At 59.5% G+C, this 24740-nt stretch overlaps 2 protein-coding genes across 3 annotated transcripts; both read right to left on the reverse strand.

Moving 5' to 3' along the window:
- Positions 1–128: 128 nt before the first annotated feature.
- On the reverse strand, positions 129–9904 carry RHOC (ras homolog family member C). 2 transcript variants are annotated; one of them, XM_064471934.1, is made up of 6 exons: positions 9794–9904; positions 8434–8506; positions 1863–2020; positions 1481–1601; positions 1081–1211; positions 129–895 (listed from the first exon to the last, which is right to left on the reverse strand). In XM_064471934.1, exons 2-6 carry the CDS (start codon positions 8438–8440, stop codon positions 722–724), a joined length of 591 nt encoding a protein of 196 aa, XP_064328004.1. In that variant the 5' UTR covers positions 8441–8506; positions 9794–9904; the 3' UTR covers positions 129–721. The 2 variants fall into 2 exon arrangements, with proteins under 2 accessions (XP_064328004.1, XP_064328005.1); XM_064471935.1 differs by lacking the exon at positions 8434–8506 and having other exon boundaries at positions 9794–9889.
- Positions 9905–11701: 1797 nt separating this feature from the next.
- PPM1J (protein phosphatase, Mg2+/Mn2+ dependent 1J) lies at positions 11702–21264 on the reverse strand. Its single transcript, XM_064471954.1, has 10 exons — positions 20968–21264; positions 19487–19613; positions 18634–18957; positions 17967–18079; positions 16365–16449; positions 14618–14736; positions 14329–14392; positions 14042–14149; positions 13708–13859; positions 11702–13412 (listed from the first exon to the last, which is right to left on the reverse strand). Exons 1-10 carry the CDS (start codon positions 21207–21209, stop codon positions 13265–13267), a joined length of 1482 nt encoding a protein of 493 aa, XP_064328024.1. The 5' UTR covers positions 21210–21264; the 3' UTR covers positions 11702–13264.
- Positions 21265–24740: the final 3476 nt, after the last annotated feature.

Raw genomic sequence — 24740 nt, forward strand, 5'->3', positions numbered from 1 at the left:
CTGAAGCAGAGGAGCTGGGGGCTGAGCAAGGCCCCCACCCTGCAGCACACGGACCCGGCCCACAGACAGCCACCTGGACCAGCACAGGGGCACGAAGGACAGCCAGAAGGATGCCATGCAAGCAGAGGTACAATTACTGAAATACCAGTTTGCATTTATTCTCCCAATTACGCAGTTCAGTTTACTGGTGCTAAGTCCATGACCAATGCAGACTCGAAGAAGGCGTTACTGGCAGAGCTGGGCAGAGACGCTGCCCCAGCACGGGTCCCAGGAGCAGCCGGCTCCATGGGGAGGCGGCTGAGCCCAGCTCTGCACACAGACAGGGCTGAAAGCGGCCCTGGGCATGTCTGTATAAAATGCTGGTGTGCAGCACCTCCTGCTTCTGTGGCACCTGCCCGGAGCTGGAGAGGGAGAACGAACACCGCGGCAACCCCCACGGGAGAGGCAAAACCAGGGATACTGGTAAAAAAAGGGGGTGACAGAGAGCTACGTGAATGCCCAGCTCAGAGAGCAGCGGGGACCGAAGGCACTGGTGCCTCACAGCCCTGGGGTCACGCAGGGACACCCCACGGGCTTGGGTGGCAGCTCTCATGCAGAGGGTTCAGGGCAGGTACTGGCACCACGAGGTCCCGCTTCGGCCGCCTACCAGCGCTCCCTCCCCGTGCGGCGCAGGGCAGCCGGGAGCCGGCGCAGGCAGCTGCCTCCTGACCCACCGGGCTGCTCACAGCAGCGGGCAGCCTCTGCGCTTCTTGTTCTTCCGGACCTGCAGGCCTGCGCGGGTGGCCATCTCGAAGACCTCCCGCACACCCTCCTTTGTCTTGGCCGAGCACTCGAGGTAGCCGAAGGCATTGATCCTGTTGGCCATGTCCCTCCCCTCTTCTGGTTTCACCGGCTCCTGGAAAGCATTAAAAAGAGGGTTCAGGAGCATTGCTGGAAAACAGCAGCAAAAGCGCAATGACTGCCCTTAGAGCATCCAGCCCTTAGCACCAGGGTCTGGCACAGCAACAGGGAGCCCCAGCGAGGTGGCATGGGGAGAGGAGGATCGCTGGCCAAGGCAGCAGGACCCAGGGCTGCACCCACCTGCTTCATCTTCGCCAGCTCCCGCCGCGTGTGCTCGTCGTTCCGCAGGTCCTTCTTGTTCCCCACCAGGATGATGGGCACGTTGGGGCAGAAATGCTTCACCTCCGGCGTCCACTTCTCAGGGATGTTCTCTGCAACAAGGACAGGTGGACCCCCCTGAGCCGAGGGGCTGCTCCCCGCCGGTCTCCTCGCAGCTTGCAGGAACAGGCACCCTCCTCTCCCACCACCTCCACCAAGCCAGCAAGTTCCCAGTATTTTCCTCAAGTGCATGCAAAGCCAGGAGCTGGAGGGACTGGCATCCCACGGCGGGGTGGCACGGGGGCTTCCTGACCCAGAGGGTTTAGCAGCAGCACCAAGTCCTGCAGAAGCCCCAGGTCCCCCCTCACTCCCTGGTCCATACCGAGACTATCCGGGCTGTCAATAGAAAAGCACATGAGGATAACGTCCGTGTCCGGGTACGAGAGGGGCCGCAGCCTGTCATAGTCCTCCTGTCCCGCCGTGTCCCACAGGGCCAGCTCCACCTGGGAGGGGAGAGGGATGCGGCTCAGCAGGCCAGGAGCGAGCAGGTTTATCTTCCTCAGTTATAGCTATGGTCTTCCTCAAACCGGGGCAAGTTTGGAGTGACCCAGAAATGAGGGAGCTGCGGGGCACCCCAGGTGCTGTGGGTGCACCTGAGCCATGCAGACCAAGCCCTGGGGCAGCGCCGGGCAGTGGCACTGCCAGCGCAGGACCGTGGGAGTGAGGGGACAGGAACAGCTCCGGCACACCACGACAGTGCTTACCTGCTTCCCGTCTACCTCTATGTCGGCAATGTAGTTCTCGAACACAGTTGGTACGTAGACCTCGGGGAACTGGTCCTTGCTGAATACGATCAGCAGACACGTCTTTCCACAGGCACCATCTCCCACGATAACCAGCTTCTTCCTGATGGCTGCCATCGCTGCGGGGACAAGCGTGGGTGAGCGGGACAGAGCAGCCACAGGCAGCCCATGCTCCCAGCCCCTCCTGGCCCCCCGTGCCCCCAAGTCTCTCTCACCACTGCCTGGGAGGGTACCAGACACTGGCACCTGGGCACACCCCAGCGTGAGCAGCCACTGACCGCCAGGACAGAGGCTCTGCCGGCCTCCCGCCGGGCACACCTCCAGCTCCCGCACAGGCACCGCGAGAACCAGCCCAACTGGAACCATTTACATCCATCACCACAGCCGCGGCCAGGAGAACCGTCACACCGATGCCCTGGCAAGTGCTGGTGGCTGCACGCAGGGCCCTCGTGCAAGATGATGAACCGCCTTACCCACCCACAGCAAGGCTCCCGCCACGGCCCCCAAACCCTCCCGCGCTGGGCTTTCTCTCTGCGCCCCCACCCCAGGCACAGGGGATTTCTGACAACCTCAGAGTTGCACGCGCACACACACACACACACACTGGTTTTATTTTAGATTATAAATTCTTCCGGGAAGAACCTGTACTCTGGGTTTCACCCAGGCACACTCACCAGCTCCCAGATAATCCGATCAGCAGCTGGAATGCACCAAGCCGAGCTCTCGGGGGTCCGGGTGAGCATGACCTGCGTGCCTTGCACCCAGCCAGCCCTACCCCAGCCCGTGTGACAAAGGAGCCTTTGCCACATAACCGCCAAAGCCAATGCTGGCACCGGCAGCAGGAGAAGCTGCCAGCCATCGCTCAGCAAACAGCTGAAATCCTGCAGTAAAGCAGGCTGCTTTCTGCCCCAGGAAAAAAGGATGTGGTCCTGCAAGTAAAACTATGCTTTCCCATCTTGAGCTTCAAAAGGAGATTATGGCTGAGCCTGGGAATTTCCCGGGGACGATGCCACAAAACGCCTGCCGTGGCTTCTGAAGGAGGCACGAGAAAATCAGCTGTGGTGGGATCACATCCCTCCCCGACCTCAGGCCCCAAATCTCTTTTCCATCCCCAGCTCCCAGATGCTTCAGGCCAAAGAGCCCGACCCACTCCACACGCACCCGCAGCGCACCGCCGGCTCTCTGTCCCTGCAGAAATCCCGGGCACGGCGCGCACTGACAGCACAGGGTCGGATCCCTGGAAAGGCGCACGCTGCTCTGCGGGCTGGGGGAAATCGCAGGCGACCAGAAAACTGCTCACAAAGGCGGGGATGCTCCACGTCCTCCAGCCAGCCCTGCCCCTCTCCAAACCCGCCCTGCCCCGGCGAGGCAGGACTGGAAGGGGCAGGGTGTGCTCGGGGCCTTGGGGAGGTCCGGCGGGAATAACCGTGCGGGAAGGACGCACGCGCCCATGCGAACGCACCGAGCCGCCAGCGCTGGGAGGGGATCGCGCTGGGAAGGCCCGGCCGTCGCAAGCTTTGCGTTCAACCAGGGCACTGACACAGAGCCTTAACGAAGGCCTGGCGCCTGTCCCCTCGCGGGACGATCGCACCCGCACCCTGCGCCAGCAGAAAGGGGAGGAAAAGAGGAAAAACCCGAGTAGGGCTGCATCGTAATTAGCTGCAAGTGAAGGATTAAGAAATTAGACTCAGTGGCTGACTTGCATTTCAAAAGCAGCCTGAAGAGAGCTCCTCTCATCTGCATACTTAGCAGGTCACTGCTAAGCTGCCTGGAGGAAACCTCCCCAGGACTGTCACACAAACCCCTGGGAAGTCTCAGGGACCACCCCAGCGCTCACGAACTGAACTGCTGACTGTGTGGTTGGGGCAGAAGAGAGAAAGGTTTCACCTAAACCCAGGCCAGACCCTGCCATAGCCCCAGATCTTTGCAGGTTACAAGCACTTTGGCTTACAAGCCAAGGCATGAATGGTTTGTGGCTGCCGAGTGCTGTGGAGCCATTAATAATAATAGTAAGCTGGCACTTGTAAGGTGAGAAGAGCGAGGACGAAGGGCCCCATCCAGCAGGATCTGGCACCCCTCAACCAGGAGCCTTGGCGTTAAGCACACATCCCGGTGGAGCACCATGGCTATACAGAGGCCAAGCACGTTTGTGCAAGGCTAAAGTTGAGGAAAAAACCTGAAGTGCCCAAAGGGTCCCAACTACTGGGGGCTGAACGCGGAGGGGAAACCCCCAGCACAGCTCCCATTTCCTCTCCTCGTGCCCTCCTGCCTGCCCCAGCTGGGCCAGGGACACCCGCAGCCCCACGCATGGGACTCCACCCCGAGGAGACACGATGTTTGTATTATGGAGCCAGATAAAGGGGCTGGAGAAGTCTGCTGCCTGCTGCCTCCTGCCCGCTTGAGGAGGGGAAACGGCTCGTCCTCTCTCCAGCCATCATCTCCACAGCATGGAGAAAGGAGATGTCACGGGCAAAAAGGTCTATTTACTTAGACAGAAAGTTCCTTTGCCCACAGCAAAATGTGACTTGCTGCTTTGTGATTACGTGTTTCAAAGACAGAGGAAGAAAGGGGGCATAGGCCGTGCCGCTATCTAATCCACAGAACATGGGAGACATATCTGCAGCGCAAGGAACAGCGAATGCCTGGGGAGACAAACACCCGCTCCCAGACAGACATCGAGACCTGCCCGTACCCAGTCTGCCAGACATCACACCTAAACCAAAAAGAACCAGAGTGTCGGAGCACGGTGCCGCAGCCAGCCCCGCACGCTGCCGGCTCCCCTCCGCCGCCCCCCTGCCCGCACGCTCTCCCGGCAAGGAGGGCAGCTGCTGCCCTGGCTCCTGCAGCAGAGGCAGCCGGGCTGGGATGGGGCAGGAGGAGCCAGAGATGCTCCAAACTAAGAAGAGTCACCGCACCCAGAGCTCCTTCCCATGGCCTCCAGCATCCACCCTGACAGCTCCCGAGCCCAGCATGATGCCGAGCGGTGACTCAGCGGGCAGAGACACTGTCCCCACCCAAAACGACTCATTCCATTACTCACAGAGTGGCCCAGTAATAGCCCATTACTAATCCTGAGCCGGCGTGCAAAGGCGAGTGGGGCGAGGAGGCTGTGAGCACACGGCCGGCTGGGATGCCCCTGTCCGTGCCCTCACCTGACACCTTCCGATGCCAGATGCTGGTGGCACTCTGCTCGGGCAGAGATTAGCTCTGCTGCCAGGGGATGCTCGGACACTCAGCAGGATGAAACCAGTTCCTGGGACAGGGCTGCCTGATGCAAAGGACCTTGCACTGTTCCCAGATCACGAGCAGAGAGTGGAAAAGGTGGAGGCAATTCGAGGAGGATAGCTTTACTACAACTGCCAGCAGGCCAAATGATTAAAAGGACAGTCACTGACATCAGGTGTGGAAATTCAGATTTTAAACTCCGCTGAGCGTTAACCACCCTAAGTTACAGCAAAGGGTGCCCAGCCATGTTAGCAATCCAACCCAGCCCGTACAGCAGCCTCTGTTTTCAGGCGTGAGCAGCACTTTGGGAGCCTCGCTGGAGATGCCTCCTGCTCATTCACAGACATAACAAAAGGGAGCAGCAACTTCGTGCCGGCCCCTCCCGCAGAGCAGCGCTGCCAAACCCCGCAGGGCTCCCGCGCCCGCTGCTGCGGCAGGCTGGGCTGACAGCGGGACGGCAGCGGGTTCAACCTGCGCCACTGCTGCCGGCAGCGCCCGTGCTGGCGGCACCAGCCTAATCCTGAGCAGCAGCTCCTTCAGCGCGCCAAGCAACTGCAAAATGGGACCAAATTGCTCTGCTCTACTTTCCAAGCAGCTGTTCTAAAGCCATCACCATAAAACCAGCCAGGGCTCCAGGACAGCCCTTGCACTATTGGCCTATCCCTACTCGTGCCTCAAAATGTGAAGTTCCTGCTGAGCAGGAAATGGGGAATTCCTCTTGCAGCAGGATGCGTCCGTCACCCAGCGTCTGCAAGGGATCTCAGGAAATGGCGGAGAAAGATGTTAACGCTTTGAAGAAATTGCACTAGGGACAGAAATCTTTCAGCAAACCTCCTTGGTGAGACTCGAACAGAGGGGTTTTGTTCTAAAGCAGAAATCCCCAAGCGCTGCTGCTGACAGCCCCACCCGGCTGGACCTGTCACACCACCTATCAGCAAAACCAGCTGAATTTCTGTTCTGCCCACAGCCCTGGCCGGAGGCACGACCCTGGAGCCTGGGCAGGCGGGGATGGAGCCGTGCTGGGAGCAGCCCTTTCACGGGACACCCCCAGCACTGTGTGCACAGCAGGGCCAGCTCTGCACCGTCCGTGGGCCTTGCAGATGCCCCACTCTGAACAAAACCTCCTCACCCTGAACAAGCAGAGGACAGCGGAGCGAGGAGGGTCCAGCCTCCAGGCAGTGCTCGCACAGCCCCTCGCATTGCCCCGGTCATCTTCGCAGCCAGAGACGGGACAACAGACCTAGGGCTCATGCTCCTGCCTTGCAGAGCTGCCACCAACCATCTCCTTACAGGCTGCCTGTCAAATTATTAGAAAATATTTCTCTGCCCTGGCAGCTCTCTGGTAGCTCCCCTCAGACTGAGGCTCAGGGAACAGCCAGCCCGGTGCACGCAGACCCATCACCCCACCACCCTGTCACCCACCCAGACCCGCCGGCACCACGACACAGCAACAGAAGGAAAACCAGCTCCTTGAACAGACTGAGATCTTCCTGGCATTGCTGCGTCTTCAGCTCTGCTAAACTTTCAATGGTTTAACAAACAAAAGCATCTAAGTGCTTGGTTGGACTGTTTTGATTTAACTCTTGCTTGGGAAGGAGCTGGGCTAGTGCAACACAGACCAGGCTCAAGGCTAGCACCGCCACAAGGCACATAACTGGGTTTCAAAAACCTCAAAACACATGCTTTCAGCTCAGGCTGTGCAACCTGTAATAGAGACGAGACCTACAGGAGCTCGCAGCATCCAGAGAGCACGAAACACTAGCAGGGAACACAGAAAATGTTTTCTAACCAGTGCAGCCAAGGACAAGCTGTCTCCACTTCTAAACATGGCCGTGTGTGTGCACAGGGCTGCCGCCACCGCCCGAGCACGCCAGGCGAGGGCATCTCAGGACAGGACCCCAGAGAGGCGCCACTGGGCAAATAAGAGCCACTTTGGACAGCCCCAGGCCACCACCGGCGCTGCCAGAGCCCGAGGGGCCAGGGGCATGGGGACGGCCTCGCTCCAGAACCCCCCGGGAGCAGCTCTCCTCCTGCCCACCAACACGCCACGGCTCCGACCAGCACAAGCAGGGACCCCACCCAAAGTGCGTGTCCGGGCAGCAGCTGCCCCCAAATTAAAGTAATTGGAAGGGGACTGAAGGCATTTGGGGATAGAACGGCAACGGCAGAGCTACAGGGGTGCTTCACAACAGAAACTGTTTTAGCTGGTAGGACTTGCCGGCACAGCTGGTGCGAACAAAAATAAAGTAAACTTCCAAATTAAAATCTGACAGGTATGCCCATCGAGGGGAATTTAATTTGCTGAGACATCTAAATCACAGCCAAGGTAGCATAGGCCAAGTGTCCTGGCAAGTGTCTCGGGTATCCGAGGGACTCTCATACACACGCACAAAAAAGTTCCAAAACGGGCTTGAAGCGAAGAGCAGTGCCAAAGGGAGACGCAACGGCCAGGGCAGACCTCGGGCTCCGAGCTCCCAGGCACTCCGCAGCTTCGAGATGGTCGAAGTGGTGCTGGTTTTGGTGCAGCAGCACCTGCAATTTCAGGCTCACATAGCTGCTGGGCAGGCCAAGCTGTGCGTTTCTGCCTAGCGCAGAGGAGGCCAGCCCTCGCTCATGCCAGCAACCATCGCGGACACCCAAAGCACGACCCACACCCACCAGCAACGCGAGCACCCGCTGCGCAGAGCCTCCCGCCCCGCCTGCCACAACTCCTCCGTGTGTCTGTATTTACCCCCGCGAAAGCTGCCTGAGGCTCGCTGGTAAGACCTAGACCTGCCATATCCAAATGATGAGCCACCACAGAAAAAGGAGTTCAGACCCAGTGCTTAAGTTTTAGATCTTATAAATCTTTGTATAAAGTTGTGAGCTATTCTGTAGGCATGATCAGACAGCCTGGGTTTGCAGCACGCTCCAGCGCAGCCACAAAGGGCAACGGCCCAGACCCGGACCCAGAGCAGAGCAGCCAGGCTGGCTTGTTTTCATTGCTAAATCCCACAAAAACATCCACAAGCGAAACAGAGGAAGGGACTTGGAGGAGATTTCTAAAGCCTAAACAAAGCTTGAACCAGAAGCGCTTGTGCTTTGTGGGAAAACGCTGCCTGCCCTTACCCCCTTCTCCGAAGGACATCATGCCATGTTCTCACTGTACCTCCCGTGGAAGTGACAGCCTTCCTGGACTCACGGCAGTACAAGTGTCTTGCTGAAAGCTTCAAATAACATGCCACGATCTCAGCAGATGCTTGTACTTGTGCAATGCCTGACTGCTGCTGCCCCAGGGCCAATCAATATTTGCTAATATGTTCCTTACTTTTCATGTCAATACGCCTCTCCAGTGTAAACAGCAAGTTAGGAGGTGAGCCTGGTTAAATGCTCCAGATAACCTGTTGGAAGACAGTGACTTGGCTTATTTTCCACTTAAAAAACGTTCCCCTAGAGAAACTGTAGCTGTCAGGAACACGGATTCAATTTAAGGTCCATAAAATCCCATACAGCTGTTAGCTATATTACTTGTAGCTGAGAAGGAGGAGCTGAACATAAATTGAGATTGTTTGGACACTAAAAAGCACTTGGAAAAATGAAAATAAAATGCAACTGGTCTCAGTGAAATATAGCCAGCCAAATCCACTACCTCCCCGCCTCTGGTTTCACAACCCAAACACTTTGCTGGGGATGTGGCAGCACTGCTGCCCGGCCCGGGCAGCACAGCCCCATCCCCGCTCCCAGCCCACCCCCTGCGCGATGCGCCCTGCGAAGCAACCCGGGGATCACGCTGCTGTTTGCATAGGGGGTGTTGAGAGGCTGAGGCTGCATTTAGGGGGTTTGGCTGCTGCTGGGAAGAGTTGGCTGCCAGACTGTTAGTGCTGGAAAGGGCCGCGCAGTCATGGTTTTGGAATGCTCCCTTGCTCCTAAGACATTACACAATTATTTCTCCTCCCCTGCAAGCCCCCCTAATATAAATGTTTAAAAATTAGCTCAGCAGTAAGCAAAGGGAACTTCTTTCCTTTTTCTGAAGAAAACACCAAGCGGCCACTCTGCAAGCAAGGCCGCACATGGGGACGCTGCTGGAGTGGGGAGACACGAGCAGGGATGGCGGGATGGGGGCAGCAGCCCCTGCGCTCTCACCCCAGCCCTGCCCGGGTCAGTCACCAGCTGCGGGGTACAGTGGGGAGCCCCACCCAGGCAGTACCCGCAGGTCAGGACCCACAGCCCAGGGCTGCCCTTGAAGGACAACCCATGGTGGCCAAACTGCCACTGACCCACCCCTACCCCACACCCAGGAGCTCCCACTCCATCCCGGTCACACCCATCCCACCCCATCCCATCCTGCTGCGCCCCACCAGCCCGGCTGGGGCATCCACCCCCCGTGCCCGGCTCCCCCCGCCGTGTGCCGGGCCCCACCCCAGCACTGACCCCTCCATCCCACCAGTAACCCCACACCCCAGTTGCCCCAAACCCCACCAGCAACTCCACACCCTACCAGTAAACCCAGACCCCAGCTCTGACCGCACACCTTACCAGTACCAGTAACCCCCCGCCCCAGTTGCACCAACCCCCCCCGACACCAGCCCCGCGCTTCCCCACCCCAGCCCGACCCCACGGCCCCCCGCCCCCCGCCGCTCAGCTCCCCCGGCCCCCGCACCCCGAGCCCAGCGCAGCCCAGCCCGCACCTCTCTCCGCCGCTGCCCGGGTCCCGGTCCCAGCCCCGGCCCCGGCTCCCGAGCGCTCGGGCGGCGCCGCCCCGTCCGGGGCCGCCCGCGGAGGGCGGGGCGGGAGCCCTCCGAGCCGCGCTCAGCTGAGCCGAGCCTCGCTGAGCCGAGCCTCGCGGCGCCGCAGGGCGGTGCCCCTTCCCCGCGCAGCCCCCGGCCCGGCGCCGGGGGCACCCGGGACCCGCCGCAGCCTCGGCCGGCCTGGGCTGCCCGAAGGGGCTCTGCCCGTTTTAGGTGACTGGCGCCAGGGGGGGAGGGGGGCGACCCCGGCTCCCAGAGTGCCCGTCGCTGCCAGGAAGGGCTGAGCTGCTGCTCCCGAACCCCCAGCCCAGGTAGCACCAAAGCAAAGAGCACCCCGTGCTTTGCCCCTAACCAGGAATCCCCGCCCTCAGAGTACCCCTGGAGCAGACGCCTTTCCCCCCATGAGCGTTAGTTACGGCAGCGCCAAGAGCCACCTCTAGTGAGAGGCGAGCTCTGCCAGGGTAGGCAGAGGCCAGCAGAGGCAGTGGGGCCCAGCAGCCGAACCCCATCGCACCCCTCCTGCATCCCCGTGTGCTGCCCAGGCGGCTGCTCGTTCCTAGGGGAAGGCCCCGCTCACACCCCAACAGGCACAGCAGGGGTGTGAGGGATCCCTGTCCCCAGGATCTCGAGTCCCCTCCGCAGGGGCACTGCAGAAGGGGGCTGCAATGCATCGGCCCCTGCCCCAGGACGACCCCAGTGCTGCAGGCAGGGGCTCAGGCTCTCCTCGCCCAAAGCGGGCTGTCAGCAAGGGAGGACCAGGCTGCTCCTCCCTGCGATGCCCCAGCTGCAAGGCTGAGTCTCTGCAGCTCAGCCAGGGAAAGGCAGCCCCAGGGTCCTGGCCCAGACCCAGGCTCATAAACTGCTGCTATTTTAAGGGCTTGGAGACAATTTTTCTTAATTTATCAAGCCCTAGGCCAAGAGCTGGTTCCAAAGGAAATGTTTCCTTAGTAAAAAAGGGAACCACAGAGGAAGCTTTAAATGCAGCCTCTGCCTCCTTACAGCAGCTCCCAGGCAGTGACCTGGAAAAGCAGAGCCGGTTCTCAGCCAGCAGCATGAAGAGCACTATGCTAGGGGCACAGGGCTGTGCAAAAGAGTGTGGGGGGAGCTGGAGGTGTGGGGAAAACACATGTGAGCATCAGGAGCTCCGGGGTAACAGTGGCAGTCAGGGGACATGTGAGAGCAGGGACACTTCCAGCGGCCAGCACACCCTGGAGGCAGAGGGTAGCTGCTGCTGGGATGCCCGAGCTCCCAGAGAGGTGTCCTGCCTGTCCAGCACAGCCCCATCCCTGGGAGCTGCAGCCTGCAGAGCTGTGCCTCCATCCACAGCCCACCCCACTCCCGACCCCGTGAGCAGGGAAACCATCAGCCTCTCCTCCCCTCCACTCCCTGTCTGCGTCCAGGCACTGCCTGCAGCGGGGAGCAGCTGGGGGGCCAGGCTGGTGCCTGCTGGTTTTCAGCCCTCCAAGCCCAATGATTGCATTGACCAGGACCAAACCAGGTCCTGGTTTGGGTTACACACCCACCCCACAGCCCTTTCCCTGCCAGGCTGGCCCCCTCCCGCCCCAGAGAGCCGTGTCCCCACAGGGCTGTGCCCTAAGCCAGCCCGGGCAAACCCAGCCAGCAGCCCCCAGACAGCACCACACCAACACCGCCAGCACAGGGGCAGCTCCCCTTTCCCATGGGTACGGGAGGGATGCTCCACAGGGTCCAGCCAGGGCCAAGGGACGGCAGCTCACATGGCTCTGTCTAGGCCTATTTGCTACCAAGCCTGCCTCCCTAAATTAATGAGAGTTAATTGGCTATTAGGTAAGTCTTCTTTGCAGGAGCTCCACAAGACAGACTTTGAAGTGGGATTGCAAGTGGCAAAACATTTATTTAAACACACAGTGCTATGCAAGGACAGGCTCCCAGCCCCAGGATCACTCCCTTCAGCACGGAAGATGTCCGTAGGTTAAAATCTCGTTGGCTAACTTTCACTTCCCATTAAGTGCACCCAGTTTATTTACATCTCGCTGATTACAAGAGACAAACAACATCCACCAGAGGTGACACTTGACAAGAGCTGGCTGCACCCAGTGACAGCAGAACACAAACCACTGGTGCCACAGAGCCTTTCCAGAGCAAGGGACCACAGCCCAGCTCTCCCCATCACCACGCTGCCAGGATGGGATCATCCCTCGTGTTTTGGGAGGATGCAATGCTCTGCAGAGGTCCAGAAAACACATTCTCTGGCTCACAGGTATGTATGATGCAAAATAAGATGCTGTGCAGAGATCAACTGCTGCTACAGCTCTGCTCAGCACCAGCTTTGAGATTATTAAGAAAAAGGAGGGAGTTGTCTTCCCCACCACCTCCAGTCACAACCAAGCTACTTTCATGGTGGGTTTCCAGCCCTCAGCTAAGCAGATCCATGCAGCATGTTTAAGCTGTTAAGCTTGGCTGAATAGGGCTGCTCTGTGTGCAACTACTGCTCAGCAGCGGCCAACTTAGAACCGCTCAGAAATATAGACATATATTCACACAGGCTCCACACAACAAGAAAGGATTTAGATATTTTCCAGCTCAGCTCCCCAGTTAATAACAAATAATTGGCTCCAGAAACACAGCAGTGATCCAAGGCAGGAAGAGGGGTGGGGGCAGAACCCGTGGCACAGCCAGCGCAAGTGCAATAGCTCGTTCCTTCCCCGGGGCTCTCAGTGCGCCGCAGGGACCGAGTCCTGCCCCGTCCTCCCAAACCGGAGACTGAGACAAGGAATGTGGCTGGGACAAAGGTGTGAGGGGCCAGAGAGGACAGGCACAAAGCTGGGATGTCAGCTGTGGGGCTCGCCCACCACCGCGTCACCCACCACCAGACTTCTGCCAGGCTGAGCATCGCCCGGCTGCCAGCAGGGCTTCACCCCAGGCCACGGCCTGTCCTGGCCCCAGCGCCCAGCCTCAAGAGCAGCTTCAGTGTCACTGGTGCAAGTGTTGCAGGGCAGGGGGAAAGGACACGATTGCAGCAGCAAGCACACGCTTCTCCAGGTACGAGTGCCGCACCAGCCCGAGGGCCATCGCACACTGCTGGAACCAGCACACCCAGGCCCAGGGCGAGGTGCAAACGACACACTGAGAAGCCAGGGAGGTTTTAGGATTTTCACAGCAATTAAGAAAGTGGCAGCATGAAAAACATCCCTCGACCCCAGTCCCTAATCTCTGTCCAAGGCCCTTCCATCTCCGCCCAGGGATTGGATGCAGCAGGTAGAGGGGGATGCGCTGGGCAGGGGCACAGACAGAGACTCCAGGTTTCTTACTCTTCTTGTGGTTGGCTCAGGAAACAAGTGCTCAGGCTAGAGCTGGCCCCAAGGCAGCACCAGTGTCCTGCTCGCCTCCACCCAGGCAAGGCGAGCCCCTCTGCCCTGGGGTCTTTGGGCATCACGTGTAGTTGCCTGGGCCACCCAGAGGGATCACGAACACCGAGATGTCATCGCCAGAGCCCAGCTTGTCGTTGGCCAGCCGCCAGCCCCGCTCCTTCAGCACCCCCCTGGACCGCACCACCAGCTCCTGGGCCACCACGGTGTACCTGGGGGGCAAAGCACAGCAGCTCAGCAGCAACCCCAGACCCCACGGACTCCCTGATGCAGCACGCTGCAGTCCCTGGCAAGGAAGAAGCTGAAGGAGCTAGAGGTGCAGGAAAGAATCCCTTGGAGAGGAGATATCTGAGCTCAGATACGCACATCCAGGGAAGCGTTGCACGCTGCAGAGCAAGAGCACCCACAGCAAGGCCAGAGGGACATGTGTCCACAACGCTGCTCCAAGGAGCAAGGAAGATGTTATAGAGCAGGACACGCTTGTCTCCCTGCCCACTCTCAGCTCACCTGCACGGGTCGTTGGGCTCGTAACTCGTCAGCACCTCCATCACCACACTGGCCACCTCCTTGTCATTGGTGACATCCCAGAGCCCATCGGTGCCCAAGACCAGGACATCATCAGGGCAGTGCTCGTACTGCGTGAGGTCGTAAACCCTGACCTGGCAAAGGGCAAGACGTGAGGGCGAGGGGCAGAGAGGCAGAGGAGGCTCCCGGAGAGCCCAGGTGAGCACTGCCACTGCCCTGAGCTGCTGCGCCCGGCGCACCAGGGATCTGGTCACCCTGACCGTCTCTGGCCATTGCAGGAACCCCTGGGCACGGAGCAGCCGGCAGCCAGGCTCACCTCTGGGAAGCAGGACAGGAAAGGCTTGATGTGGATGTTGGAGCTGAACACCCTGAGGTCGTGGTCTCCCAGGCCTCGTGTGACCCCAATCGTTGCCATCACCCGAGCCTTGGGAACAACAAAACCAAAACAAAACTTAAAGCCGCTTCATCTCCACCTCCGTTCCCAGCTAAGAATTGGTGGCACTGGAGTGGCAAAAAGCACGAGCAAAAACAGGCTGGAAACCCCTGATTCAGCGAGGGCCAGCAGGAAGCAATCCCTGCACAGCTTCTGCCACAGAACTTCACCTTTTTGCCTTCCCCATAGATAAGCGGAAACTTCAGGTCATCTTCTTCTATCTTTTTGTAAGCCCTGGTTAAAATAAGCCAGAGAATGTTTCAGCAGGTGAAGGCTTCCAGCACCTCCCCTGCCTGTTCAGGACACGCATCCCTGGAGATGAGGCCCCCTCAAGACCTGGGTACCCAGTGTGCCGTGGCCCCTGCCCCGCAGGAAGGGATGCTGGAGCCAGGCGGCCGCACACAGCGGGACCCCAGCGCCGCCCCTCGGCGCCGAGCATCCCATGGGTCAGTGGGTTACCAGCCATTCATGTTTTGGTCTCTGTACAGCATCTTCTTCCCCAGCTCCTTGGGCTGGATCCTGCGGGGGAACTCGAGGTGGGTGAACTCCTTCCCCAGCAGCTCAGGCCTCAGGAACGCCTGCAGGACAAAGCAGTGGCTCAGCAGCTGGGCTGGGAGAGCAGGATCCACACAGCATTGCCTGCCCTGCCTGCAGCACCTCACCGACACCACCGTCACAGCACAGGACCCACCAGCCTGCTGGGACCTCGGCTACGGCATGTCGTGGTGGGGATAACAACAGCTGCTCTGCTGCAACTCGAATGGGTGGTGATAAAGCAGCTTCAAACCACCCATTTGTGCTACTCCCAGAGGGGAAACAAGAGCTGGGGACAGCCATGCCAAGACCCAGCCAGAGGATGAAGCTTTTGCATGGACAGTTTTGGGACACAAGGATCTCCAAAAGGGATCAAAACCCAGTAAATGCCAGGAAAAGCTGGAATTTGCCCGGAGGAGTCAGAGCCACAAACCTCCCAGGATCCCAGGCTCAGCACAGGGCACAGCACTCGCCCGAGGAAAAGAGCCGATGGGTCTTTCCAGAAAGCGTGTCCCAGCTCCAGCCGTGGCAAGGGACAAGCAGCAGAGAGCCCCTTCCTGGGGCAGCACAGCAGCCCCAGGGCCTCCTGGAGCACTGCGTGCAGGGGATCAGGAATAGGGACAGCATTGGAAAATGCAGATGGAGGAAGAAAGAGCTGAAAGGAAGGAGGAGAGCCCTTGGGAACACAGGAGGGTTTGGTGCAGAGGTATAGAGAGCCTTGTCCCACTCCGGGGGGTGCCCTGACCGCGGCCTGGGCACCCTGCAGGGGAGCAAGCGTGCACCTGGACCCCTGCCCATCACAGCCAGCTGGAGAGGATCCTGCTCACAGCAGTTTCCTCCTCCCGGTCATTCAAAAATAGATTCTAGAAAAAAATGCCTCAGTGTTTTTCCAAGTACGTTGCAAGCCAGGAAACCGCATCCAGCAAGACCTCCTCCAACACAAACGCCTCCTCCTCCCTGCTGCCGTCAGAGGTGTCTTTATAACCTTAAAAAGTCTCTCTGTGTGGCACAGGGGGGTTTGTCCAGGCCAGGCAGGAGAGGGAGCTTTCAGGAAGAAAGCTAGAAACCCGCTGGCACACGTCAGCTTTCTGCCTCCCCAGGGAACAGCCAGGGAAGAAACTAGGACTCGGCGCGAGCGCTGCGGCTCCTCTGACCGTGCGAGGGAACGCGACGGGTGGAGGGGGCAGAGCCGCGCTCCCCCCAGTCACCGCACAAGCCAGCCCGGTGCTCCCACAGCAGCAGCAGATGGGTGCCCACCCTGGGCAGGCGATGCTCCCCATTCCCCAGGCAGGAGCAGGACAAGATGGACCAAACTGCCTCCATGCAACCATACGAAATCAGCCCATGCCAAGAGCCCAGGATCCCCAGGTCCTGGCCAGGCCAGACTCACAGGCGTGGCCCCTCACACTGACCTTGCAGCACACCAGGGCTCCACCAGCCATGAGATGCTCCCACGCCAGTGAGCCAGGGCAGCTCACCACATCCCAGCGCCTCTCCCCAACCCAGCGAGCTGGTTGGGATGGACAAGTGCCATCAGCAGGTCCCAGCTGCGGGGCTGCCCTCCTCCCCTGGGACCCCACCAAGAAGGCAGCCCAGCAGGGAGTGCGGGGGGCTGGGAAGGGGCTGGGAGGTGGTTCAGCAGGAATGAGGTTAGAAGAAAGGTCTTTCTTACTAAAAACTGCAGCCTCTGCCTCTCTGTCTCTGGAGTAAACTCCCTGGACATTGGAATGATTTCCCCATTACGGATGATAATGGCCCTGCAATGAAACATGGAAGGATGAGATTAGAGAGGAGGAGAGGAGACGTGGCAGGGGAGCTGAGCCTGGCTCTCTGGGGCTGATTCCCTGCATGGCTGTCAAGGTGGTGCAACCCCTTCCCCTCCACTGCCTGACCTCTTCCCAGCCCCAAGCTGGGGGGCTGCTTGCTGCAGCTAACCCCGCCTCACCCCCTGGGCGGGCAGGGAATGCCTCCTTCCTGCACAGGGTCACGGCAGAGGGGAAAAGAAAATGAAAGAGAAGCATGGGGCAGAGGGGAATGAAACAGAGCAAACCAAAGGACAGGATATGGTTAGAAAAGGAGCAGCACAAAGGTGGCAAACCCTCCTTTAGAGCAAAGCCGTGCACAGGACAGGCAGAAATCGCCAGCAGCAGGACACGGGTCCAAGTGCCCGGCCCACACCAGCACTGTGGCTCGCAGCTGCAGCCAGTCTGATTGTTGAAAGTGTTAAAAAAAAAAAAAAAAAAGTCTGATTATGAGATGTTTCTGGATGTCATGGGGGGGATCAAGGATATCTAACACTGGTGGCCCAGCCATCCCACCTGCTGCCCTGCCTAGGGCTGCGGGTCTCCTCCACGGATGCAGGGCCCAGCTGAGCCCAGCTCTGGCAGCATCTGATGCCGGAGGAGGGAACACAGACCCTTGCCCAGAGGCATGGCCTTGGGAGCCTGTGCATGCTGCCAGCCTGGCACGGCCGGTGCCTGGCCACTGCTGCCATGGAGGGACCCCGCACCCAAAAGCCAAGGCACAAAGGATCTCCTTCTCCTCCTCTGTCCCAGAGCTGGGAGCACATCCTCCAGCCTCAGACAATTTACCAGAGCCTGTATTTGCTGGCCTGACACTGCTGAGGACAAGCTAGCCCTGCAGTAAATACAGGGCAATTCAAACCAGTTTCACCCTCAGCATAAGGTGGACTTGCCTTCCTGCCTTTGCTCAGGGGTATGAACACACCCAGGCACAGCTACAGTAAGGCACCCAAGGAAACGCATGTATCAGTCAAAATTCTTGGGCTCCAAGCTCCCACAGGACTTGTCTGCACACAGATTTGCACGTCCTTCTCCTGAAAAAGTTCACTGGTACAAAGTGTGCCCTGAAATGACTTATTGCACATTTTTGAAAGCTTTGCTGAGGGCAATTTTCACTCCCCAACTCGCAGGCTATCGCTCACAGCAGGGTGTGATCCAGAGCCATCTGCAAAGCAGACAGGATGCTGCTGGGAAGGCAGGGAGCAAGTCCCAGATTTTGGGAGGTGATTCTGCAGCCCCTCTGTGCATCAGGCAAACACTGAGATCACGGCAGGGCACGCCATCCCCGGGGCATGCAGGCAGGGAGGGTTGGCTCTGCCTGGTCCTGCTGCCTCTGCCCTCTCCAAGACAGCCCAGCTTCAGGGATGGAGCTGGATGCTTCTCGCCAGCCGTGCCTCCAGCACTGCCCTGCTCTACCACGGTGCTCCCTGATTACCAGGCAAAAGGCGGGTGGCTGCCCGGCAGGGCCATACCTGCTGTCGCCAGCGTTGGCCACGTAGAACTTGCCCATGAGGTAGACGGCAGCCAGGGCGCAGCAGCCCCCAGACAGGCGCTGGGACACTCGCTCCCACTCGATCTGGTCATCCTAAGGAGACAGAGTGGTTCCAGGCAGGGCAGGAGGGCGGCCCCATGCCAACAAGCAAAGCTGCAAGCAGCCCAAAATAGCGCCCGGCTGCTCCAGCAGCACCTCGGCTGCCGTCGGAGCTGAGATCCCGCCGCAGGTGGGGATCAGCGGCCAGCCACGACCCGGGCACCTTTCCCCACACAGCCCAGGGTGGCTGCAGGGCTGGGGGAGGGCATGAGTGCCGCGGGGCAGCTGAGGACATGGCTTCCCCGGGGCTGTGGGGTGGGCAGGGAAAAAAAGGAGGGGAGCAGCTGGGACTGCTGGAACAAAGTGCAATGAAGCCCTCTGCACCCACAGAAGTCCAGAGCCCAAAGCCTCTGTGTCCTGAAATCCCTGAATACGGGAGAGCACCGTCGTGCCCTCCCTGAGACTGTCCTGCTAGGAGCCTTCACTGCAGCCCCCTCCTTGCTGCAGAGCTGCCTTTTGCCAGAGGGAACAAGCCACTGCTGACACAGACAGCAAAGAGATGCTCCCAGGGGATAGCTGGGCATCCACGCAGGCGGGGGCTTGCTCACCATGTGCTTAAAGGCGTTTTCAATGGCGCCAATGACCAGGCTCTTGTGAGAGACCGCTTTCTCCAGGTGAAACCGTGGCACAGCATCGTTGGGGACCTCCCCATCACCCTCTGCAAGGGGTACCCGGCTCGGCTCCATAGGGCTGGCCCTTGCGTCATGCGTGAGGCAGATGGGAGGCGGAGAGGGGTCCTGCAGGATGTCCACAAGGTCCCGGAGCTGCTCGCAGATGTGCAGGTGGAGCCTCTTGGATGCCATGACAGCAGCACCGCTGCCTGCATGGCCGTCAAACAAGGCCCAGTAGTGGAAATAAAAACCCTGCCTGCCCTGTGGGGAGAGACAGGAAGGTTTAGCAAGCCTGTGAGGAAGCAGATGGGACTGGGAATTTGGAGCAGCTGGGGTCACCAGCTGAGGATAGTGATATGGGGCTTTGCCTCCAGCTTGCAGGTCCCAGCCCAGTGCAGGCAGGAGCGATGGGGCAGCTGATCAAGGGTGTCTGGACACGACCGGTCCCTGGCTCAAGCCCAGCCTTGCATCAGACACCTTGTGCTGCCAGCAGCACGTCTCTGACAGCCGACTCCTCTAAAGGCGAGGCATGACGGGGCCAGTGTGGCAGCCACCTCCGCAGCCCACCGGGGTACTCAGGCCAGCGGCCTCCCCAGGCCAGCCAGCCCCAGCACAGGCCAGCAAGGACTATGGCAGGAGCTGGCAGCAAGCAGGGGCAGCTGGTCTGGGACCCAAGGGAGTCCCTGGGGAGGTGGCAGTGCTCAGGCATCGCCACGTGCACCATCTCACGTCCTGCCACGGGGCACCCCTCCGTCATGTCCCTGCCTGCACACGCCACCCCGGCTCTCACCCCATCCAGCTCCCCGACGCCTTCCCTGGACAGCGGCCGGCCCCTCACGCTGGGCCTCCTCTCCACAAACACCACCTCGCAGCATGCCTGATCCTCATTGTGCTGGCTCTTCCCCGCATTTATCACCCTGCCAGGGGGAAACAAGGTGTCAAGGCTCTTTCTTTCATGCCTTGCCTCAGCAGAGGCCACCCCACAGCACCTCATCCCCCCCAACCCCCATTTGTTCCCCCACATCCCTGGGGAGGGTTCCACAGTGCTCCTGCCCTGCCTGGCGTGGCAGCAGCAGCCAGGTGAGGAGATGTCCCAGATCAGTTGCAGGGGTTGATCTGGGGCCAGCAGCAGCACTCACTCCCACCAGCACAGCTGGGTCCAGGGGAGAGCAGCCGTCCAGGCATCCACCGAGGGAGGTGACCAGAAAACGCTGGGTTTTTGCTACAGGTCCCTAGCACTGCCCCGAGCACACCAACTGCCCGAGAACCTACACCAGCCTCAACATACACACCCAGCCAGGACTCACGGACACTCAGCAAAGGGGTCACAGCCTCATCCGTGTCCAATGACACCCAGCACCTCTCAAAGGAGCGGATGCCTCAGACAAGGAGGAGGGAAGGTGATGAAGATGAAACCAGCAGAACTTTCTGCAAAAAGATGTCATGCTAACTTTTCACAGCCTGTGCTGGCAAAGCAGATTTCAGGTCTAGATTGCAAAACTGGCTCTCGGAAGGAAGCTATAAACATGCACAACAGGGTGAGCTCTTCAGGCACATGCTTTTCAAGTGGTTTGCAGAAAGAAGTCTTGGGAGATGGAAGAAAAGTCTTGCTGCTGAGCAGAGGGCGAGTTTTGCTCTGGATACTCCTACTAAAGCATATCCTGGGGCAAATTAATGTCTCAAAAGTCTCCCTAGGATATCAGGAAGACCAGCTTGAGCAAGGGATGCAGGAGCAGACTGACAGCACTGAGCAGCAAAGGTGGCCTTCAAAGCCTGACCTTCCCCACCCGCCTTCAGTTAAGGGTGAAACTCGCAGAGAGTAAAAGGAGAAGAGAATCATGCCCTTGAAGGGGAAGTCAAAATCAGGTCCTGCTCCCAAGACAGCTTCAATTCCCTCCTCTCCAAGTGCTGCGAGCGCCGCAGCAGTTCCTGCACCCCTCCATGTCAGTTCCCCATCAGGGACACCGGTTATTGTGCAGATAACCGCAGAAAACAAAAAAGACAGAAGAGCTCGAAAGCCTCGGGGACGGGTAAGAGCACAAACCCAGGCTGTGGGCTTTCCCGTCAGCAGGCGTTTGAAGAGCAAGCTTCCCATCTGCCGCTTCTGAAGAATCAGGCGCGGCTCATCGCCGGCTGCCGCGACCCACTTTGGATCCGAAGGATCCTGCTCCGGTGCCGAACGCTGCCGCTCCCGCCCCCCCCAAGCCCCCACCCCCGGCTGCAGAGCCCCCGCCCGGGGGGCGCCCCCGCCCCGCTCCCGGCCCCGCTCACTCGGCGTAGCCCGTGCTCCAGGGCAGGCGGCGGCGGCCGTCGCGGGGGCTCTGCACCGCCCGGCCCGCCTGGTCGTCGGCGCGGCGGAGCTCCTCGGGCGTCAGCTGGAGGAAGGCCGGCCGGCAGAAGGAGGGGGGGACCGGCGACCCCCGCTCCCCTCCCCGGGGCTCCGCGGGGGGCTGCCCGCCCGTCCCCAGCCCCGCCACCAGCTGCGCCACGGCGGCGCGCACCCTCGGCAGCATGCCGAGCCCAGCCAGGCCGAGCCGAGGCAGGCCGAGCCCAGCCGCCGCCCCGCCCCGCGGCCCGCCCCGCTCCCCCGCCGGCCGCCCGGGCAGGGAGGGGGGGCATCTGCCGGCTCCGCGCCGCAGCTCCGCGGTGCACCAGGCGGGACGGCCTCGGCCCCCAGCCCGGGCGGAGGGAGAGCCGCCCGGGAGCCCCCCCAGGCTGCGGTGGGAGCTGCCAGCCCCGCCGCAGGGCTGAGCCGGAGCCGCGCAGCGCGGCGCCGAGAAGCGGCTCCGGGAGAGCCTTTTACCGGCTGCGGGAGGCGGCGGAGGAGCAGCGAGAGGGGCCTCTGGCAGCGACGGGCTCGCCCTGCCCACGGGTGGCGGCTCCCCTTCCTGCGCTTTGCCGGCAGAGGGCTTTCTCGGCTGGACCTTCCCAGGGGTCCAGCAGAGCCACCTACTCCGATACAACATCCCCTTGCAGTGACAGGCGCTCTGTCACCCTCCCCGCGCTCCTCAGTGACCCCCAACCCACTCGCAGCCGTGCCAGGCTATTAATAAATAGGCAGCCCGTGGAGGAGCAAGGGGTTAACGCGAGAGGACAGAGCTGCAGCTCTCCCTTCCACCCAGGCTGCCGTACTCCAGCACTGATCGCGATACAGATTTAGCTGACCGAGAACGACAGATTCCCCCTGGCTGGGAGGGGGAAGATCTGGCAGTTTAGACAGCATCACTCACACAGCCCGACCTCAGCACTTCCCTGCCTCAGAGTTTCTATGACAACAAAGAACTGTTAAAAAAACCACAGTGCTTACCTACTGTATATTAAAATTGAGGTTATTTCTTAAGACTTGTGTGCCCCAGTGCTCTCAGTTCCCCAGAGTTCTTTCTTTCTATGCAGGGCTTCTACACTGGAAGGTCAGAACAGAACAGAGAGCAGGGCTCTCACTACTAGCTCCATGAAACTCTCTGTGCTGTAACCACTACTTTTTTGGGGGCCAGAGCCCTTCTAACTGTACCAGGCTATTAAGATTGCCCTATAGAAGTTACTCAGTACTCCCTATATTCCCATCTTCCTTTCCCCAAATTTAAGCTACTTAAAGCCTGACTTTGTCAGACCCTCCCTTTCCCACTCTGTTTGCTGCTCCTTGCTCACACACCCCAGTTTGAAGCTGCTGCTTTGTTTCCTGTCTTGCTTTGCACCCACTGCTCACCTGGGTGCCCCAGCTGTTGCTTGGCTCCAATTAAAGTGTTTCCTGATAAATATGTCCCTGCTCTGCTATATTGTGTGCTGCAAGACTGGGGGAGTGTGTTGGAAAATGTGGTGGTCTATAGCCCTTTGAATGCCCAGGTAAAATACAGGTAGGTTTTGTAGTAGGTATGTGTATGCTCCTTCACTGCACTTCATGTTAGCAGGTCAGATTTTTGTTATAGGGTGTTATCACTAACTGTAGCAGTCCCTGAGCTGTTCTGCTACCAGCAGCAAGCATTTCCTTGCTCAGAGCTTTTGGCCCTCTGGCTCCTCACGGGGCCCGTGCCTCCTTCCCCAGCAGGAGCTGGGCGTTCCCATGCCTCGGGGTGGGCTGCAGCCGCTCCCAGCCCCCCACCGCCCTCCCTCGCCCCTTGATCCGGGGGCCGGGGTCCGCCCGAGGCGTGCGGCAGCCGCTCCCCCGCCGCAGGGGGGCGGCGGGGATGCTGCCGGGATGCTGCCGGGATGCTGCAGGGAGCCCAGGAGGCGCTGGATGGCGACACAGGCTGCGCCACGGCCCCGGGAGCCGGCCCGCCCCGGCCGCGCGTCCCACCGCCCGCGACCCCCGGCGGGGCAAAGCTGCCGCAGCGGGCTGCCCCGACCGCCCCGAAGGGGAAGCCCCTCAGCTCTCCTCCTGCCCCTCTTCTGCGAGGGGGGCAAGGGTGGAGGGTCCCACTGCCTCGGAAATAACCAAGTACAAATAACTTCAGAACTCCCTGGCTCTTTCGGCTCGGCACGGCTCCCTGTTAGCTGCTCTGGGGTTTATCGCGCTCGGGGGGGCAGGGAGCCCTGTGGTTCGGCTGGGTTTGCAGCCCTGGCACGTGCACAGATTCACGCACGTAGCTTCACATATTCCTGGCACTGCCTCCCATCTTCTTCCTCATGGCCCTCTGGTGTCTTCTGGCTGCGTGTGGGCTGGGACAGCCTAGACCCCTGAGGAGCTGGGGCTGCCTCGGTATGGCAGGGGAGCAGCGGGCTGGGGGCCAGCTGGGAGTAGTTGTGCCAGCGTGGAAGGCAGAACCCCTCTAGTCCCTCTCCAGCAGCCCTGGGTCCTTTCCCTTTGTTCCAGATGCCTCCCTCCCTATGGTGTCTCTGTCCTGCTGCTGGTCACGCAGGGGGGCCTCTTGTTATGAGTGTAATATCCTCTGTGTTATTAAGGTTGAAAATCACCAGATTCTCTGGGCAATGTTCGTCTCCTCTGTAGGGCTGCCGATCTGGTACTGCTGAGTCACCAGGATGCTTTCCTCGGAAAGAAGGAAACAGCAGTTTCCAAAATGACTCCTTTGTAAGGCTGACCCTGTTTTGTGTTTGTTGTTTCTGTTATGCTAAGCACTGTACAGAAAGAATGGTCTGACATAAAAACAACACTGCGAGAATGCTCCCTGAAACAATGTAATGCCAATAACTCTTTTCCAAGAACTAGGGCTATGTTTCCTGCTATTCATCCTACCCACCAGTTAGATGTGAAGTTTCCTCCTCGTTTGCAAGTCGGGTGTTCCCCTCTGCAAGGCTGCCTGGCACAAGATCTGTGCGTGTGTCTGGGGATGCAGACAGTTACAGTCCGAGCCAGACTCTGAGCTTGGGGAGGCAAATGCCAGTAAACGGCCGCTGCACATGTCGGGTGCTCTGCCCTTTGTGCTTCCCACCCTTCCTGCCTGGGATTCCTGTACTTTCCCTGCCCCCCCACCTCTTGCCCGAAGTGTCCCTCGCTGCCTGTGCACAGGGCCAGGCCCTCTCCTCCATGGGAATGGCTTCAGTGTCACCTCTGGAGACACTTCTCTGTTCCCAGGCTGCGCTGAGCTCTTTTTAACAATGGAATTACAGCAACTGCCCTTCAGTGGATGCAAAGCTGGGGTGGTGCTCTCCTGCAGCCTCCAGAGCTGCTGGGACTGCCCAGGCTGATCTAAACCCAAGGTTTCTGTGTAGCTTAGCATCACTTGAGGGTTTCTGTTGGACCTGGACACTGGTGTTTCCTTCACTACTTCAGCTGGGTGCCTCCATGCCCACAGCTTCAGGGAGAGGACAAATGCTCGGGTTCTTCCCTTCCTCCCTCCCTAATCCCTGAGGATTTGCCTGTGCAGAATAGAGGGGATGTCAGGTTATGACATTTTTTCTGTTTCCGGACAAAGCTATGTGAAAATGGTGATGAAAATGATTCCTTTTAATTTTGGGGGGGACGGGGGACGGGAACAACACACAATTTAAGGAACAATTTTCCAAAGCCTTTTTTAAATTAAAAGCTTTCTTTCAAAGGAAATCTTTCATTCCTTCAAAAAAAGAAAAATTCTTTGAGAAGAGCAGCC

Source organism: Phalacrocorax carbo, chromosome 23 (genome assembly GCF_963921805.1).
Source record: "Phalacrocorax carbo chromosome 23, bPhaCar2.1, whole genome shotgun sequence".
Taxonomy (NCBI): Eukaryota; Metazoa; Chordata; class Aves; order Suliformes; family Phalacrocoracidae; genus Phalacrocorax; species Phalacrocorax carbo.